Source organism: Petaurus breviceps, unplaced genomic scaffold (assembly GCF_028583685.1).
Source record: "Petaurus breviceps papuanus isolate PSGF00001 unplaced genomic scaffold, PetGlider_PUasm1.0 350, whole genome shotgun sequence".
Lineage (NCBI taxonomy): Eukaryota > Metazoa > Chordata > Mammalia > Diprotodontia > Petauridae > Petaurus > Petaurus breviceps.
This window is the reverse complement of record NW_027186199.1, coordinates 1,239,287-1,259,258: the sequence shown is the minus strand read 5'-3', so window position 1 is coordinate 1,259,258 and position 19,972 is coordinate 1,239,287. Positions and strand designations below refer to the sequence as shown.

Genomic DNA, 19,972 nt, shown 5'->3' with positions numbered 1-19,972 from the left:
TAGGACTGTTCTACAGACAGAAGATGAATTGATGAAGGGACTGGCAATGTATCTTGTGGCCTTGCTGAGCCTTGCCTCGTGTCAAGATGAAGAAAAGACCTCCATTTGGGTATTAAGTGCTGTGTTTAAACTTGATGTAACTCTGGGGTAGATTCAATTGAGATCCAGGGGTGGGGAACTTTTGACCTTTTGGTGCTCTGTGATTGACAAATGAAGGTACTTTACTTATGTTTGGAAACTAATCTCCATTTGAGAAGAGGGGCTTTGTGGTGGACTAAATGAAGGTATAGCCTAGGGGTGGAGAAGTATTTAGACCAGGAACTTTTTAATTGATTGAATGATTGGAAGGTCCTGGGGTGGGGTAGTCCTTGGAGATTATTTAATCACACTTAGTAAATGCTGTATTTTGAATGATGTCATGTTTTGATCTTCTCTGTTCTTGGTTTGTCACTGAATAAAATGGAGAGCACCTATGCTGGTATTTTGAACCTGGGAAGTTGCCTTTCCTTGGCATTATATTACAGTCACTTAACTGGTTTACCTCAGTTTCCTCATGTATAAAACATATTTAATAACAGCCTAACTCCCAAGGTTGTTGTGAGAATATTTGTATTGAATATTTGTTATATAAATTTGTAAATGTTTGTAAATTTGTCGTTCAATATGTGGTATTGAATATTTGTGAGATAATATTTGTAATGAACTTCGGAACCTTTAAGGGGTGCTATATGAATCCTAGCCATTATCATTATTATTAAGGGAGAGTGTTTTGTAAACTGTAAAATACTCTGTAGATGGGAGTGTCTATCAGGAAAATTCTATTCCAAAATTTCCTGCCTATGGCATTTGTCCCCATAAGCATGGGGTATGTATGGCCAGTGGATTTTACAAAAGAGTCTTAGCTGGTTCTGTTAGGCTTGGATTCATGTTTATGAAAGCAAAAGAACTTTCTGATTAGCCATGTTATGCCTGTGCATAGCCACGTCTGGGGTCTCATCAGTCATCCCCAAGGGTGAGCCGTTTGAGTAAACAAATATCTCTTCAGGAAATGCTAACCTCACTTGACTCACATGTTTGAACCTGTCAGTAGTCCCCAGTATGTCATTGAGGATTGACCAAGATTCATCTTCGTGGGCAGAGTTTCACCCCTTGCTGCAAAGCAGAGTTTCTCTCTTCTTCTCTGTATCCACTCTTCTATTCACCTAAGGCCTCTTAACACTGGCCTTAATAGCCCACCACCCTCTGGAAATTCCTTTCCTCTTGAATTTCTTCCAAGATATTTCCCCCCATTCTGTCTAGGAGCTTTTCATTCTTTCTAGCAAGCCAAAGGTGTTCTTGTGTTCTCACCTTCTTGTGATCAGTTGTGAATTGGTCCAACCATTTTGAAAAACAATTTGAAATTATAGAAGAAAAGGTATTTAGCTCATGGCCCAGAGACAAAGCCCTGGGTTTCTAAAGGTCAATTCTAATCTTTGGGAGCATTTCACAAATTTCACAAATTGTTCATATCTAGGTCTCTACCAAAAATATTAAAAAATTTTCATATCCCATGCAAGCTTTTAAGCTAATCATACATCAGTTCTACTAGACACAAAACCCAAATGCAAAGAATTTATATCAAGCTCATAAAAAGTCAAGACAATTCTCTTTCCTTCTCCAGTGAGTCCCATGATTCCACTATAAGGGAAAAACACACTAGAGAATCAATTCTTTTTACCTTGGTGAATCCAATCTTCTCCAGGGAAATATAAAGTGTTCAAGACTTGGGGAAGGAAGGAAGGAAGGAAGGATTTATGAAGCACCTACTATGTGCCAGGCACTAAGCTAAATGCTTTACAAATATTATCTCATTTGATCCTCACAATAACCCTGGGAGATTTGTTCTATTATTATCATCCTTATTTTGTAAATAAAGAAACTAAAGTAGACATAGTTTAAGTGACTTGACCAGAGTCATACATAATAGATGTCTGAGGCCAGATTTAAACTCAGGTCTTCCTGACTCCAGGTCCAGCACACTATCCACCGTGCTACCTAGCTGGGATCTCTAGATAGTGGACCCCTCTGCTTAGTCCACATGACACAAAGTGCTGACACTGGGTATATATGACCTAGCTTTGCTCCTCCATGCTGTGCACTTGTCTTTGACTACTCCTTAGCTCTGACTCCTGCTTGGATCTAAAGCTCCTCCACCTGGGCAGCCAAGTCCAGAAATTCCTCCTCTGTGTCAGGAAAACTTGGTCCAAGAACCCAGCATTATCCAGGAAATCCTACTCTGCTCTCCTAGCTTGGCCCTAGAATTCCTCCTTTTGTCCTGGATCTCTTCTGCTGTTGCTCCACTGTTCTAGGGGATATGTTCCCGTTGCTGCCATCACCAGGGTCACCACAGTCCCTTCTCTCCTATGAGCTTCTCCACTTCTGATCTGCATCTGTTCTCCTTTTCCAAGGCCAAAGCCAAATATGACGACTCAAGTGTATGACTAACCATGACTCAATCAATTTTCCAGATTATGTGGTCTTTGTGCCAAAGAGTACCCAAGGCAAAGGCACTCATTCACATGATGAGGGGGTTTCATCATGGAGTCATAATGGATGCCAGGACAAAGTCTAAAGTGCACTGTCAATGGAGGTATTTACATCTTCTATAGCAAGTCTTTTTCAATGGCAGAACAAAGATTTCATCCTTTAACTTTGTTAACCTTGACCAGGCTCTCCCTGACAGTTAACTTGTATCGTTACAAAATTACACACATATTTTGAGCCAGCAAGTCTACTCTTGGGCTTTTATCCTAAGGAGTCTATTAACAAGAAAAGACCTATCTGCCCCTGCAAAAAAATTTTTTTCATAACTGCACCATTAGTAATTGCAATCAAACCTGAAACAAACCAGATGCCTAACAATTTAGGAAATGGCCAAACAGTGGAATGTGGCCATAATGGAACATTACTGCGTCATAAGGAAAGATAAATACAAGAGACAAAAAGAAAAAGGAGAAAATGTGGATGAAGAAAGGCAGGCTGCAAAACTGAAGAAACAATAGACATGATTATGAACACTATTTAAATGAAAGGAGCATTAAAAAACTACAAATTCAGCTCAAGAAAATAGAGAATCCCAACACTGACTTATAAAACACAAACTTGAGCACATCTTTTCTTCTAACAAACAGAAAACTACCCAAGGGCAAGGCTGCACATTCTTTTTTTTTCCCCCAATTCCAAATTCTCTTCCTCCCTCCAACCCCTCCCCTACTCATTGAGAATACAAGCAATGCAATACCCATTATATATATATATATATACATATATATATGTATATATATGAAGTAACATATTTCCATATTAGCCATATTGAAAAAAAACACTCTTCAATCTGCACTCAGTTCATCCCTTCTCCCTCTGGAGGTGGATAGCATTTTTCACCATGAGTCCTTCGGAATTGTCATAAATCATTGTATTTGCTCAGAGTTGCTAAGTCTTTCACAGTTGATTATTGTTACAATATAGCTTTCCAATTCTTTGACACAACAAAAAAGCTACTATATAAATATCTTTGTACATATGGGAAGGCTGCATATTTTGCACTGTTGGTCACGATCACACTTTTATGTTGTTTTATGTAACCTGTGGTCCAGAACCCCAGCTCTGGGTTTATACAGATTAGTTTCAACTTTAGGGAGCTTCCCACAAATCATTCTTTGGCTCAAGTTCTTACCCAGAATTTCCTTTGGAATTCCCAAAATTGGCTCATTTTGTCCCTACTCAGATAAAACTCCCCTGGGAAGGATGGAATATAGCCTGTATCTAGATCTCTACAGATCTGGGTAAAAGAGATAATGCTGCCATGTGAGCACATGAGCTAACTATAAATCAGATGTAAGACTTCTTATTTATTTCCTCCCTCAAAATAAATGAATAACAAAAACCAAAACAAAATAAGACAGAATTCAATGAACAGAGAAAGAATTAAAATACTCTTCCTTCCCTTTTCAGTAAGTTCTCTCTCCCCTCCTCTCCTACTTCCATCCTCAGAACCTATACAATATTCTAGATTCAAAGCACTACCATGTAACTGAGACTTCTTTGTAATGAAATACACTTAAGACCAACAGATGACCCCTCATCCTTGAGTGAGCTTCACCCACCCCTAGTGACAGATATAATCCTTCAGACTTATAACGCTCCTCTAATGTAAGGTTTACGATTCTCTCAAAAGGGATTTTTGCGTTTGGAATTGCTTAAAAAAAAAGTCAAACCCTCCTCAACTCCTGGTGAACTTCTCTAATGGACCCCTGTAACCCATATAATCTTCCCCACTAACAGTGCTACCCCAAGATTTGGAAGCACTCCTGAAGAACATTTTGCATTTCGAGTTGCTAGAAAACCAGCTCCCCTTCCAATTGAACCCGTATAGTCCATATGACTCACAGTAATAGTAGCTGAACAATAAGGTCCAGGTTTACTCTTTCAAATTATGGCTCAGTCCCTTGCCACTTGGATACTCCTATTTTTCTCCAGAAGGTTGATGACTAGGCATTGTCCAGCAAATCCCCACCCCTCGCTGAAGTGGAAGCTAGGTTCCCAATGATACTCCCAACTTCAGTCATCTTTCAATGTGTTCACCACTCTAGGAATCCCTTTCCTATTCTACTACCACTTGTCCACAGCAGTCACCTCTGGGGCTGCTAAATTCTTCCACTGTCTTCCACAGCAGGCCATGTCTATAGCTGAGAGGCTTGCCAGGGGGCTGTGAGAACATACAGGCTTTCTCCCACCCTCCAGGTATCCAAGTCCATTCTCTGTCCCTCCTTCAACTTCTTCTATCTCTAAATAATCCAAATATAACCTTTAAGAATCCCTAGATAAATGGTGGGACTTATATCTATCCCTGACAACATCTTATGCTCAATAAAATGTCAATGGTCTAAGTCAAAAGGTACTCTTCACAACTCATCAGTCCTCTCAGTGAGGTTATTCACAACTTGTACAGAGAGATATCTTCAGGCTCCTCCTGATAACACGCTCTATACAGAATTATTTGGGGGGATTGTACATTGTGAAAGATATCTGTAGTTACACTGAAACAAGATTTATAAATAAATTTTTAGCTGCTCCTAGGAAAGGTTGTTTTAATCCTAATTTAACCTCATCCTTCCCTCTACCAGCTATATTTCTGTGAGATATTAGTAATTCACAAAGGGTTATTTGCTTTAATGCATATACACAATATCCAAGAAAAAATCCTAATAGAGACCACCTATCACCCCATAGTTATGCTCACAAGAAAGCTCTATCACCCTTCCTATGTCCATGTAGAAATGAAAAATGCTGGGAAATTTGTTAGCATGGAAACCCAAGAGTATCAGGAGTTTAAGAGGTTAGGAGATGAAAGGAAAGAGGGAGGTGGCTACAATAAATAGCCAACAGAAGACGAAGAAGAGGGAGAATGAGGGAGAATGGGGGTTTAGAAGACAGTCACTCACCAGCAATGCTCATGAAACGGTGGGAGAAGATGGACAGTTGAATGGGATCAAGACAGGAGCTGACAGAAGGCAAGGACTGTGCCCCCACAGTGATTCGGATATCACCTGATTTGGTCATCTCAGCATGGCACCCAGGCTCCACCAAGATAGTACTAAGAAAAATAAAGGTTACTCTTAGAATCCTGAAGAATTCTGATGTAACCCTTCAGGAAGAGCCTCCCCCCAACCTACTTCTGGTTAAGACTAACAAGGACTGTGTTGTCCCCCGTCTCACATATGTTCTCTCCATCCCTATTTCTATGACCCTCTAGATACCCAATTTCTCTTCCTCTATCCCTGCATGCTCCCTCCCTTCACCCCACTCTTGTAACTCCAACCACAACATCCCCCTGACCTGTTGCTGTCAATGATGAGGCAAGGTCCTAGGAGACTGTGTCCCTGGCCTAGCTCTCCCAGTTGGTACACAGGAGTATTCTGGTACCCTCCCTCGAAGTAGCACTGGGTTACCTAGGAGAAGGCACAGGGTGAGGGTCCTCTCCAGACCCCACTCTGGACAGTGAGAGCAGAGTATGAGCTCCTCCCGTAGCTGAGAGGAAAAGGGTTTTCTGGATTGAAATCCTGTGCTGTCCAAGATAACCTTGGCATAGAAGTAAAAGCAGAATTATAAAATCCCAGGGTTAGATGTGACCTCAGAGGCCATCCAGAATGACCTATACTTGAACAGCTATACCACTGAAAAGTAGTCACTTGGTCTCTGCTTGAGGACCTCCAGAGAAGGGAAAGTCACTATCCCCCAAGATAGGCCATTCCTCTAGTGCAGTTCTATGTACTAGGAAGTCCTTCCTTATACTAAGCTGAAACCTGACTCTTGGAATCACATTCCTCTAACAGCAACAGTGAGATACCATGTGGTACCTTCAATATCTATCTGATAGCAGAAGTCCTCAACCTTCATTTCCCTGGGAAGCCCATGACCTCTGGTCAGTTTTCAGTATCCATGTGTGTTTAGGGAAATAGTATCAAACTCAAATAGGAATGGGGACACTAAACTGTATATAAGGATCCCTGTGGGCCCTTAGTTTTAAAATGCATTACCTATATATTACTGCATTTTGATTTACTTCGTCAAATGCTTCCCAATTACATTTTGTTTTTTAAGCAATTGGGGTTAAGTAACTTGCTCAAGGTTACACGGCCTCCCAATTACATTTTAACCTGGTTTGGGCCATAATTTGGGTCTGCGTTCTACACTGCATGTAGCCCATGGGCCACACTTCTGGTTCAGAGAATCTTACCATGGGCATGTGGGGAACAAGACAAGATGGTGTCTCATTATATGCAGGGGATAGTTCTTTGGAAAGTCTTACTATGTCTACCACCTTACAGAGTTGCTGTGAGGAAAATACTTTGTCCTTTTTAAATTGCTATAGCATTATGGACCCCTGGGTTTGGAGCTTGGTGGAGTCTTACTCTGTCAATTCGAGGAGGTCCATTCTGGGCCTGGGGAGGCTGTTCTGGTATTAGGCCACTTTTGCCCATCCCTCGTACTCGCACATCATCTACTAGGATTGGCCGGTCTGGGATGATGAAGCCAAACTCCTGTAGATACCTATATCCCACCCAGAGGAAAATTAGTCAAGAAAGACAAGTCACTGAGGAGGGGATCCCACTTGCCTGACCTCTTACAGTAATCCAGTACCTCTCTGTGAAGGCTGCCCCAAAGTCTCCTTCACAAGGAGAATGAGAAGTGGGAGGGTGTCGACGGGCAGAAACCATGATAGCACAGTCTGTTCCTTGGTAGCGAAGGTGCAGAAATCTCTCAGTATAGATATGGGTTCTGGGATGGAGGAGAAGGAAGGACTGAGAGATGTTGAATGGGAAGGACATGACTGTGGGACCCAAAGAGAATTTCTTTGCTGATCAAGTACCTGTTACCACCCTCACATCCAAGCCTCTCAGGCCTGACCCTACCTTCAGACTTCCCTCGTGGGGCCCCACCCATGTTCCCAATCCACTGTGGACAGCAGACACCTTCCATCATCCCTCACTAGCTAGGGCAACCCTAGACCCCACACTCTGTGCCCTGGTACCTGGGAAAGCCCTGGACCTGCAGGGCCTCCACACACTGCTCATCCAGGCGGTTGAGACGTTGGTCGATCTGAGGGAAGTTTTCAGGGGCATATAGCAGGGAACAAGGCTCTTGGGCCTCATGTACCACATCTGCCAGGGCCAGCCCCAGTGCTGACAGCAACCCACTGTGCCTGCAGAGGGTGGAAAGTGTGTGTAGGGAGGTCAACTCTAGGTATATCTACCTAGGACCACCTGTACTAAGGGCATAAAACTGATTGAACTGGTAAATCTTGAAGCCTTACTTCAATGTTTATGTAAAAGCGTGAATTTCATCTTCTTTAAAATAGGGTGGAAAATTCATGATCAAGGGAAGCCAAAGCAAATGGCTTGATGTGGAGGTGAAAGAATGCCTCCACTGCAGTTTTACCAATCCCTTCAGCATTCATTATTTAGCATTCCTTGTCCCTCTTTTCCTGCCTAGGAACCCCCTGGGCCAGACTCTGCCACCCCAGTCAGTTAAAGTAGACAAGAAATCTGCTGAAGACTTTAAAAAGTGCTATGTTCTTTTTTTATTTCCAGGTAGATAAGATGAAGCTGGCAAGAACCAAACCCAGGTTGAGTGGAGGTGAAGTAGAGTGTGGTAAATGTAAGGGGTATTGTATTGAGGCTCCAGCCAGACCTGGAATCCGAACTGACCCCAAAGTTATTAGAGTGTGATTGTTTTGGCTAACAAGCCAGATCAATTTAGAAAACTAGACTCTGCCTTTCTGCCTTGAGATAACGTGGTAAAGTAGAACAAACATCAGACTTGCTGCCAAGAGACCTGGCTCTAACATTTACTAGCTATAACACGACTGACAGGTGGCAAACTCTGAACCTCTGTTTCCTACGAATGTAAGCTATGACTGACTACTCTTTTATTAATTTTTTTAATCTTAGTTTCTTACTGTGGAAGATGTACCTAGCCATTCCCTAAGGCTAGGTAAGAAATTCCCTATACAAGGTCTTCCTGATTGCCAACCAGTCAGGCCCTTGTTCTGGTAGTGATGATGTCTCTCCTTAACAAAGGATGAAATCTCCGTGAAAAGGTTAACCCTCTGACAAGGTATGAACCCCCTTGTGAATTACTTCAGACACCACTATGTTAAGGCCACTTTTCTGATTATCATGCATACTTATTATTGTCTATTTGCTATCTCACAGCTGGTATACCAACAGAGCTATATACATCCTCCAATTTAGCTCAGAAAACAGAAAAAGGAGAGCTGCTGGTAAGAAACTAAGGAGAGAGACAGACAGACAGACAGACAGAGACAGAGAGAGACAGAGAGAGAGAGAGAGACAGAGACAGAGACAGAGACAGAGAGAGACAGAGAGAGAGAGAGAGAGAGCTAAAGAAAATAGATTTCACTTCCTGATGGAATCTAGGGAAGATAGTATCTCTTTGCATGCCCTCAAAGATTCTCTCCAGTTTCTGCCAAAGATTGCAGAACGGTCAAGTTACTAGACCAAGCAGAAAGATTGATGGACTAAGGAGAAGCAGGAGCCAAGGAGGAATGAGGAATAGAGTCACTAATGTGGAAAAACAAGTCCAGAATTGTTCTTCACTGGTATTTTGAGTATGTGTGGGCTGGATAAGTCCAGGGAGGGAGAGGAGTTGACTATCTGTTCCAAATTCTTTTACTTTTCAAGGGGACCCCAGCCAGAATAATATAAATCTGACATACTGTATAAGACCTTGGAAAGGTGGAGTTCATTGAAAGGAATGTTTGTTTTACTCCCTAGCAGATATCTTTTCTCTGTGTTCTACCATCCCTCCTTTTAAAGGCTATGTCCAAAGTGGTAATTCAAGCATTTAACTTCAATAGCAACGAAGGTCAACTGGGAAATAATAGCCTGGAACTTCATTGTCAAAGTTAACCAGTGATACCTAATACAGGGTAACTTGTACTTTGTCAGAGTTAACTTTGTCAAGGGAATTTCTACCTTGTTAAAGACCTTGTCTAAGTGAGGTTGACCTGTTACTGACCCTCATCTTTATCTGATGATAATCTTTTATTCCACTGTTCCTTCTGCCTTGCAACCCCAAACCCTAGTCTTCATTCTCACCATGGTCTCCAATCCCTTCACCTTTCAATTCTTTCTCAATCTGTCTTCCCATACACTCTCTTCCTTTCCCCATCTTGGCCACTTGGCAAACCAGTTCAACCTACACTGCTTTCTCAAGTCCCCGGCATCCCTGCACCTTTATCCTATCAAAGATCTAGCCTGACTAAACTTCAGCCTTTCTGATTTCTCCCACTATCTGCTGTCTTCACTCCTATGTACATGCTACAGAACAAAGACAGAGGAAATCACAAAACTGTACTAAGTGGGTTCACTACAAATTTGTTACATAGTCTCAACTGGGCTCTCACCACAGCAAAGCAATCTTTTAATACTTTCTTATCCCATTCACCATAGCTGTTCTACTAGACATAGACATTTTCATCTTTCTCAAATCTCCCATGGTTCCTCCTCTTATCACCCTTCTAAACTGAGAACTTGGAGTCATTTCACTGAAAAAATTGAGGCCATTTGCTATGGGCTCCCTCTTCCTCTTCCTCATCCACATCTACCAGATAACATCTATCACTATTCCTACTTTCACACTTATCTCATATGAAGAATGGCCCTTCTTGCCAAGGCAAACTCCTCTCCATATACATCAATTATTCTATTCCATTTCATCTTCTTCAGAAAATTGTCCCCTCTGTCATCTCTACTCTCCCACTTACCTTCAATCTATCCTTGTCTACTGGCTGCTTTCCTACCCCTTCCAAACATGCCCATGTCTCCCCCATCCTCAAAAAAAAACCTTTATTTGATCCATGTATCCCACATAGTTATCATCCTATGTATCTACTCACCTTCATGGCTAAACTCCTTGAGAAGGCTGTCTACAGGCTATTATCAGTGCACCATGCAACATATTCTGTATAATACTTCTGGATCTTTGTATCCCAGGCCTTTCCCCATTCTCATTCCCCCCCCCATGTCAGTAGCAAATTTTCAGATGATATAAGGGTTCAAGTTTCAGTTTACTGAAGGCAGGCAGAAACAAGATCAGATAAAGAAGAAGATGTGTGGAGGACAAGGGATATTGCCCATGGAAGTTACTGGTGAAGTGGAGACTTTTTCTGAAATCAGCAGGAAAGAGACACAGCCCATACAAGCTGAGTTATTATTGTACCCCCCCAACAAACCGGGTATAGTTCAAATAACAATTGCTGTGCCCAGATACATGTTGGAGGACAGGCAAGCCCAGAGGCACATACCCCCCCACAAACCCACATACCCCAACAAGTACCTGTGTATGTGGACAATGTCCATGCCCAAGGAACGTGCGATGGCACAGGCATGCTGCCCCCCTGCCCCTCCAAAGCATGCCAGTATATGGACTGATGGGTCATGGCCTCGAGCCTGTGGAGCAGAGAGGGGAGCAGTTAGCAGTGACCCAGCATCCATCCTGTACTCCCTGACAATTTCCAGGTCCTCTGTTCTCTGGGCACCAGGCTTTCATCATCTCCCCAACTTCAGCACTATAATCTTCTACCTCTAGTAGCCTGGGGGCAAGAACATCCTATTTCCACTCTCCTAGTCTTGGTTCTGAGGTTTTCCTGAGAGCCAAGAAACTAACTAGCATCATAATTTAGAGTTAGAATGGGATGAAAAAAAAGGAATTGGACAAAGGAGGCAAAAATGGTTGCTGTCCTTCATTTTCAAAGAGGACCAAAATGACATCAGTATGTTAGAGTTAAGTTACAATACATCCGACTGTGGCTGATCAGTTAGTGTCCATGTCATTTAGCATTGACAACATCTCAGTCACTGTGATGGCTAATCAGTGATCAAGGAATGTGGCTGGTCAGTGGTTAAGGGAGTGGCCAAAGAAGAAGCAGCCAGTAGCCTTGTAGTTGCTCAGTAGCCAATGAAGATGTCCAGAAGCCCTGACACAAAGTTTAAGGACTCAGGGTTTAAAATGAGATCTGTTTTTTGGACCTGGCCAATGTAAGAATCTGTTTTGCTTGACTGTCCATATTTGTTACAAGAGTTTTGTTCTTTTATTTTCCCAACAGGAAGAGATAGGAGGGAGAAAAAAATAAATTTTTGTTCAAAATAAAATTTAATTTTGTAAAAGGGAGTCAGCAGCCCTGCATGTGTTTGTCAATGAGTGGTCACAGTGGTGAGTCAGTGACTGGGGAATGTTCATACCTGGGTAAGGGCACGGATTGGACGGCACATAGCTTCATTGGCCACTCGTATAAAACCCATGGCCACCTGCTCAGGTGTCAGCGGATCAAGCCCATACGGTCCTTGGACCTGAAAGCTATTGACCTGAGCTGTCACAGCATCCAGGGCCTTCTTAGAGGCCTCTTTGGAGAGTGGCTTGTCCTCATCTGGACCAAAAATGTAGGGAAAGGAAGAAGGAAGCAGGCGACCCAGGACCAAGTTAGCATCTGTCACTGTTAATGGTCCCCCTGGAAGGAGAGAGTAAATGAAAGAATAGTGGGATGCACTGGTGAAAGCAAGGCAGAAAAGGTACTTAGAGGAGGAGGAAGGATGGAGATTTGGGAGGGTATAGGGAGGAGAATACTGGGCCTAAGAACTCGGTAGGAAAGAGGGCTAGGAACATTCAGTTCACCCATTTAGAAAGCATCTGAGATGCTTTGGGAAGTTTGGGAAGCTGGGGTCAGGGCTATGGTCTTTACTGACCTTTTCTATAGCAGGCAGGACCAGGATGAGCGCCAGCTGACTCAGGACCCACTACAAATAGACCAGACCTAAAGAAGGGGTATATGGGTGAGGAGTGGAATTTAAGGAAGGAGTCAGGGCCTGGCATGGGATGGGGGCCAGGGCAGAGAAGGCAATGATATCAAGGGTTTCCTTTGAAAGTGACTTCATCTCATTACACCACCATCCCCCAGTTCCTGTTGTGGTCATCTACCAGTCTCTAGGATATATATCCCACCCACCCCAACCCCATCTCAGTGACCTCAACACCTGCCTCATCATCTTCTTCTCTGCCCCAGGCCTTGTCATCATCCCTAATAGCTTCAGTATTCACAATGAAGACTTCTTCAAACATCCTGGCTTCCCCATTTATCAAACTCAGTTCCCAGACCCTCTATCTGGGGCCATCTCCAGTCATCCTGATGTATATCTTGTCACTGGATCCAGATGGCTCCAGAGGAGAAAGTGAAGCTGGTGACCTTGTAAAACCCTTCCTCACTTAAATCCAGTTCATTTGCAAGTCATGGCACCATGTTGCTGATGTCATGATCCTCTTTGAGAACAAAGGACAAACCACAATCTTAGGTACCCAAAGGGGTGGTTATACCTCCGATCTTATTATCACACTTTCTTAAGTCTAGGCAAGCAACAAGACAATAAATCAAGTCCTGATCTATAGCAGTTGCCAATTTCCAAGTTATAAATGCTTACACTGAAATTTTAACAATCAGCTGGAGCCAACTCCAGACCATCACTGTTTCCATGTGTACATGTTGTCTCTCTCTTCTTCCCCCTCTTTTACCCCCATATCCACGTAAGCTCTTGAGGGCAGGGAAGGTTTTTTTGTATCCTAACACAGTTCCTGGTACCTAGCAGATGCCTCAAAAATGCTTTTTGATTGCTTGATTTATAAATTACCCTAAGAAAACCTGAAGGAGAAAATGTTTTCAACTGGAGGGAAATCAAAGGAGGCTTCATGGAAGAGGAGATGGCTTCTGAATTGAGTCAACTGTCTACCGAACATCTCCACTTGATTTCCCAATGGCACCTCAAACTTAGCATATCCCAAACAGGGCTCCCTTCCAAGTCTCTGATTTTTGTTGATGGCTCAAAAACTCATTGTCACAGACAACGCTTTTCTCTCTCCCTTATCCCCCACATTCACCACATTTAGTAGAATACCTACTATGAACCAGGCACCATGTTAGGCACTGGGGATATAAAGATAACAATTTGACACTGCCTGCCCTCAAGGAGCTTACCTTCTACTAGAAGAAATCCAAACAGTCACCAGTTCTGCCTCCACAATATCTGTCACATCTGTCTCTCCTCTCCACTTACAGGACCACCTCCCTTAATTCAGACCCTCAGCCCTTCACCCTTGGTTTCTCTCCTCTCCAATCTGTCTTCAAATAATTACCAAAAAATATTCCTAATGTCCAAACCTGATTCTTTCAATCATCCAACTCCCAATTGGCATTCAAGGCCCTCTGCAATCTAGCTTCAACCTACTTTTCTGTTATTACTTCCCTTCGAGCATTCGACATTCCCAGCCAAACTGGACCACAAGCTAGCAGCAACCTGATAGTATCTTCCTGTCCTCTCTCGCTTCCATTCAGGCTTATCCCTATGCCTGAAACACTTCTTCCTCATTTTCTTTCTTCAAGGCCCAAAAGAGACGTCAACTCTGCCATGAACACTACCCTATGATTCTAGCTGAGAGTGATCTCTCCCTCCTCAAATCTGATCAGGATGATTTGTCAGGCCCTTTCCTCTGCTTTCATCATAGTCTGCTTTCCTAGAAATTTAATTCCATACCTCTTATATCCCTATTAGAGGATAAACTTGAGGCCAAAGATGGAATCATTTTTCATCTTGGGACAATGTCATGCCCAGAGCAGGCAGATGGTAAATATGAGCTTAATTGAAAAGAATTATAGCAATGGTAGAGATGACAGGAGCAAGATGTCAGGGTGTGGCCCTAACTTGAAGATAAGACTGGAAACTCCTAGGTCTAGAAGGAGGACCAGCAGGGAGGGAATTAGAGATCCTGACCTGAAGAAGAGTCTGGAGCCCCCTCCAGCAGCCACAGTGTTGATGTCCAGCTGTGGAGCCTGAATGGTGACACCAGCAGTGCTGGCCTCAAACACATGCTCATAGTCCCCTGCAAATCGACTGACATCTGTGGAGGTCCCTAAGAGTAGGAAGGATGGGAGATAGAGATATGTTGGGGGGAGGGCTAGGGAGAGCCCACACTTTATCCCAGAATAGAACTGAGACTCGGAGCCCTTCCACTCCAGTCTCCCCAACTCCAGATATCAGTGACCACCCTGCAGTCCCCTTGAGTCCCACAATTTGGAGTATCCTGATCCACAGCATATTTTTTCTGAGTGTTGTGGTGGGGGTGAGGGTGAGGTGTGCCCAGAACCAGACCAGCTCCATCAATCTCAATGCATCCTGCCCATCCTCCAACAAAGGGAGAAACCCAGCAACCATCCTCCATACCGCCCATGTCAAAGCCAATGACCGGATGTCTTCCCCCAGCACAGTAGGTAGTTACTGCATAGCCAACAACACCACCAGCAGGGCCTGAGAGCACAGCCCTGGAGCCACTGAAAGATGTCATGGGCACCAGACCCCCATCTGAGCGCATGAAGAGCACCTGGACATTCTGGGCAAGAGGGGACATGGGCAACAAAAGGTAAGTACAGGGGCCACTGGGATGGCAGACAGGGTCTGGGGAGGTCAGGACACATCAGTTGGGTGAGCAGAGGGTGAACATACAGAGGTTAGAGATACAGAGACCACAGGTGAGACACCATAGGTGAGACACAGGGAGCCCAGAGGAAGTAGACCTGGGAAGTGAAAGACAGGGTAGGAGTGAGAAATAGCAAACCAGCACAGGGTGAGTGATGCAAAGGGCACAAATTGGAAAGGCACAGAACTGGGTGATTCAGGGTTAAAGGGCATAGCTGAAGAGACACAGCATGTCACTGGGTGAGTGGACACAAGATACAAGGAGTAAGAAGGTCTCCTCACCTTCAGGTGCCCCTGGAAGCCCTTGCAGAAGCCCTGCAGGTAGCGGTGTATGGTGGGAGTCAGGTAGGCATCAGCACAAGCTGTGTGCCCTCGAGGAACAATTCTCACCATCGGTATCACCTCCGATGATAGGGACACGTGGGTAAAGCCCAGCTCCTGTGCCAATGCACCCACCTCCTTCTCATGTTGTGCCCATCTGCCCAGGAGTATATATGGTACATTTTGGAGCACAGGGTGAGAAAGGCCCTGGAGCACTTTCAGCCTCCCCTGGCACCCCATCTCCAAGTCTCCTGCTTCTCATACTAGAGCCTACCCTTGGCTTTTCCTTTCCCTCCCAAGTGCCAGATTCCCACCCCACCCCCACCCCTTTCTGATCTGTGACTATGGGCTCCTAAAAATTTGCCCTAGTATCATTGTCTGCCAAGCCACCCCAAAATGCCCTCACGTGTAGGAATGCATGAGCACCACTGCCAGGCTTCGGATACCCCGGGCCAGTAGGCCCTCTAACTTTCTCCGTAAGCTTCCTAGGTCCACAGGTCGTTGCACTTCTAGAAGGTCCCCTGTTGAGCCTAGGTGGGGAAAAATAACTAAGTGACTGTCACACCAACCTACCTCCCTCCCCATCATCTCAACCCAAACCTCTTCTACATTAGCACGCATGCAAATCAACTCCACAGGCTCCAATCCAGCTTCTCTAGCCCCAATTCTGACCCCAAAGTCCACTACTCAGCTTTCACTTATCCTCACTAGAGGCAGGGGCCCCAAGGCTAAGAGAAAGAAGTTTAGAGAAGGCAGTAGAGGACTAGATTGGGGGGGGGGGGCGGGGTGAGTCAGAAGGGAACTGAACCCAGAGGCCCCAAAAGTTTGGGCTGAAGATCAAGTTAGAGGGAGGCACACACCTTTGATGGGGGTCCCAGCCCCTGGCTCTTCATGATACAGCACTACTCGCTCATCCACCTCCACCACCTCCTCATACAGGACCTGAGGCATTGGTACTGACTAGGGGGAATGGGGTGGAGGGTGGGAGGGAAAGAACAAGGGCACACACTCAGAGGGGGCCTTCTCCAAGTTACTCCTCCTTAGCACTTTCCTGAAATCTGTACTAGAGTGATTGGCAGTGCAGTTGGAGATTGGAGGTGGGAGTGGGAGACATTTCTTGCAGCCCAAGCATGGATCCCCCAGCAAAAGGAAACCAAGAGAAAGGTGAAGACTACGGAGTTCCGTGAAGAAAGGCAGAAATGGGACATCTGAGTGAATGAACCAGCTAGCCTAAGCCTAAATTCCAGGGACCAGGGACTATGGCTGGAGAAAGGCAAGCTAGAAAGCTCTGGCCAGGGAACAATTGGTCTTTCCTGGCCAGCTGCTGCTGCTAACTTTCTCCTGATCATTGGTCTGCACTTGTCCAAGTTCTCAGCTGGCCCTTGGCCCAAGTTTTCATTCCAATCTAACTCCCCCCTCTCTCTGACACTCTCTCCTGGCAATAGAACCAGTCAGTCCAGTTCTATTCCTTGGAGTGAAGAATAGGCCTCAGGTTATAAAGGAAAGGGAGGGGGGGTACAAAAAATGGGTTGTAACACTGGAGGGAGTCAAAGATACCCACTATACAAAGTTTATTGTAAAGGGTCTTCCCCATACACAGAGAGCAAGGGAATGCTACCAGGCTTTTTTCTTACACTAAAGGGATAAACAGGGATAAAAAAAATCCCTTTATTGTCCCTTTCAAACGGGGATATGAACTTTGGTTGTGTCATATACCCTGTCTAGTGAAACCTATGGCCCCCTTCTCAGAATAATGTTTTTAAATGCATAAAATAAGCTAAATAGTATTACAAAGGAAATCAATGACATTATAATACAGTTACAAAGTACGTTTTAAGCAAGTTCACAGTTAAAAACCTCTGCTTGAAAATAATTCCATTTCTACACAGCTTTGATAGGGGCAGTGTCACCAAAATCGAGAGGCACCTCCTGTGAGAAAGCTGTCCCATAAAGAAGGGGGAGTGGAGTTGAAGTGGGTCTATGAAGATAGTCAGGCAGTCAATAAACATTTATTGACTGCTGCATGACAGACATTATGATAAACACTGGGCCAAGGGGAGAACTCTCCCCTGAGTTGCCCTATTGAGGGGTGGCTTGGTCAGTAAGCTCTCACCAAGTCAAAGAGGTCTCTTCGAGCCTGGTTCCCAATGTGAAGCAGGTCTTTGAAGCCTCGGGTGACCAACAGGGCCATACGTTCTCCTTGGCGTTCCAATAGTGCATTGGTGGCCACAGTTGTACCCATGCGGATCCAGGCAATTCGGCTGGTGTCCAGGGGCTGGTCTCTGGGCAATGCCACACCGCACTCCTATGAATAGAGCATCAGTGTCTTCCCCCATACACCAACTGCCCTCCTTTCCTATGGATTCATGGAGATTGGTGCTCCCCTGGCTCCTTTGGGTGAAGAGGATCAGAGTTTGCCTAACTTTGGTCTCAATTGTTATCTAAAAGCTGGATATCCTCCCCTCAAGTTGCCCCCTTTCTTCCACTCCACAACCCAGGCATCTTCTGCAACAGAACCTTAAACCAGGGATGGGGAACCTGTGGCCTATCGGCCAATGTGGCCCTCTAGGTCCTCAAGTGGGGCCCTTTGACCGAATCCAAACTTCACAGAACAAATCCCCTTAATAAAAAGACATGTCTGTAAAACTTGGACTCAGTCAAAAGGTCAAGCCAGAGGACCCCGAAGGCCACATGTGGTCTCAAGGCCACAGGTTCCCCAACCCTAACCTTAAACCAAAATTTAGAAGTGTTCCCAGGAGGCCTGCACTAGAGATCACCAAGATAAGGGCTAAGAAAAAGAGACTACCCTTATGACTAGTTTCATCACTAATAGTAATGACAACAATTAACATTTCTACAACAGTTTCCTGAGGCAGACTCACCTGCTCCAGGATGCGTCGGATGCCCTCAGTTGGGGCATCTTGGTAGTTGGCTGGGTCCTCAGACAGTAGCTTGAGCACCCGCACCCGGCCCCCAGGGCACTGTGCAAACACATCAGTAAAAGTGCCACCCCGGTCAATGGCAAACTGAAACTTCCCCTCCACGTTGTCTTTGAAGATAATGTTATTAGGATTGGCCATTAAGTCTGAGGCACAGAGGCAAGGGTTGCAGGCCAGGGTCAGCTGGGCTCGTGCTTCTTCTACCACTTCTGGAACAGGCAAGAGGGCAAGGAATCAGGGCACGTGGGAATGGGGCTGGGACAGTCAGCAGGGAATCAGGGAGCATGCAGAGGTGAGGAAGCCGGGTGGGAAATCAGGGGTAGAGTGGGGATGGAAAGCGGTTGAGGCAGGATGGAAGTGCACCAGAAAATGAGGACTGACGAGGGGGTAGGGTTTCAGAGGGAGCTGGACAATAAAGAGACAGTACAGTGAACGGTCCGCTGGAGGAGTATAGAATCGGAGAAAAGCGGACCAAGGAAGGTTGTGGTAGTAGAAAAAAAAAAAAAAGGTAGGGTGAAGGAGGAGGGGACCGGAGAGATGGGACGCACTCCTCTGAGGAAGCAGGGAAAGGAGGGTCACACTGACTATGGAACTTGGCATAGAAATGTTCCTGGGGATTCTCTCCAGGTTTTGACAAGAGATGGAGTCTCCATTGAACAGGCTTAGGATAGGCTCTATCAGGCAGTCGGGAGCTGGAGGGAGGGGCGGGTATCTTGACAGGGACAAAGATTGGAGGGGGGAGCTGAGACTCTGCTAGTGGAAAAGGAAGCAGAGAACGGTTCTGATGAGGACGATGAAAAAAAGGTTCTGATAACGAAGGGGTGAGGGATCTCTGGCTTGAGATTAAAGGGATATGGATGGAGGAGAGAGGTGGGGGCTAGCTAACAAGAAGAATGGGCACTCTCAGCCTCGAGATCAAAGGGGTGAGACAAAAGTGAGTATGAGAGGCTTTCCTAGGGACAGTTGGGACACAAGATCGAAGGGGGAAGGGAGGGGAGATGTGAAGGAGGGGAGGAATACTGGAGGGAAAGATGTGGCGGACAGGGCGGGGGGGGGGGGGGGCACGAGGGGGGGCTGCAAAGATTAAAAGTTGGGTTTGGGGGGGGGGAGGGGGGGGTTTGGGGGAAAGGGGGGGGGGGGGGGGGGGGAGGGAGGGTGGGGGGGGGGGGGGGAAGTGTAAAACTGATTTCCTCTATCTCCCCTATCCCTCCCCGCGGGGGGGGGGGGGGGGGGGGGGGGCGCCAAGAGGGGAGGAAGCAAAGTCTAAGACTTCGGTTAGGAGTAGGAAAGAGGTGCGTTCATGGAACAGGGTGGAGCGGGATGGAGTAGGGCAGTTAGGATAGGACAGGGTGGGGACGCACCTATCCAGGTTCCCTCCAGCTCAGTCAAGGCTCGGGATCGGGCTTAGATTTGGGCTCCGGCTCTGGTTCGGGCTGACCTAGGTCTAGGAGCCGCTTTGATCTCCCTGGCTCCGCCCCTCCCCGCCACGCCCCCTCCATTCTCCTCCTCTCCCCTCTCTGCGCTTCCTCTTCTCTCCACCGGCAGCGGGACACGACATGGCTGGCCCTTAGGGTCTTGCGGTGGAGGGGCTGGTCCCATCCGGCCAAGTCGAGTCCGGTAGTTCTCTCC

General features: G+C 45.6%; 1 protein-coding gene across 2 annotated transcripts in view; it reads right to left on the bottom strand.

Annotated features, from left to right (window-relative positions):
• OPLAH (5-oxoprolinase, ATP-hydrolysing) overlaps positions 1 to 19,972 on the bottom strand; it is a 44,689-nt gene that overhangs the window by 20,499 nt on the left and 4,218 nt on the right. The window contains exons 1-16 of one of the 2 annotated variants that reach the window (XM_069097051.1): positions 19,705 to 19,946; positions 18,287 to 18,552; positions 17,518 to 17,709; positions 16,265 to 16,364; positions 15,811 to 15,934; positions 15,366 to 15,561; positions 14,832 to 14,997; positions 14,382 to 14,520; positions 12,309 to 12,376; positions 11,808 to 12,073; positions 10,903 to 11,015; positions 7,574 to 7,744; positions 7,183 to 7,320; positions 6,954 to 7,092; positions 5,878 to 5,990; positions 5,484 to 5,635 (exon numbers count right to left, since the gene is read on the bottom strand). In XM_069097051.1, the coding sequence (XP_068953152.1) occupies positions 5,484 to 5,635; positions 5,878 to 5,990; positions 6,954 to 7,092; positions 7,183 to 7,320; positions 7,574 to 7,744; positions 10,903 to 11,015; positions 11,808 to 12,073; positions 12,309 to 12,376; positions 14,382 to 14,520; positions 14,832 to 14,997; positions 15,366 to 15,561; positions 15,811 to 15,934; positions 16,265 to 16,364; positions 17,518 to 17,709; positions 18,287 to 18,484 (2,275 nt within the window). In that variant the 5' untranslated portion in view covers positions 18,485 to 18,552; positions 19,705 to 19,946. Of the gene's footprint in view, positions 1 to 5,483; positions 5,636 to 5,877; positions 5,991 to 6,953; positions 7,093 to 7,182; positions 7,321 to 7,573; positions 7,745 to 10,902; positions 11,016 to 11,807; positions 12,074 to 12,308; positions 12,377 to 14,381; positions 14,521 to 14,831; positions 14,998 to 15,365; positions 15,562 to 15,810; positions 15,935 to 16,264; positions 16,365 to 17,517; positions 17,710 to 18,286; positions 18,553 to 19,704; positions 19,947 to 19,972 lie in introns of those variants that run through there. The other variant, XM_069097052.1, reaches the window with a different exon arrangement.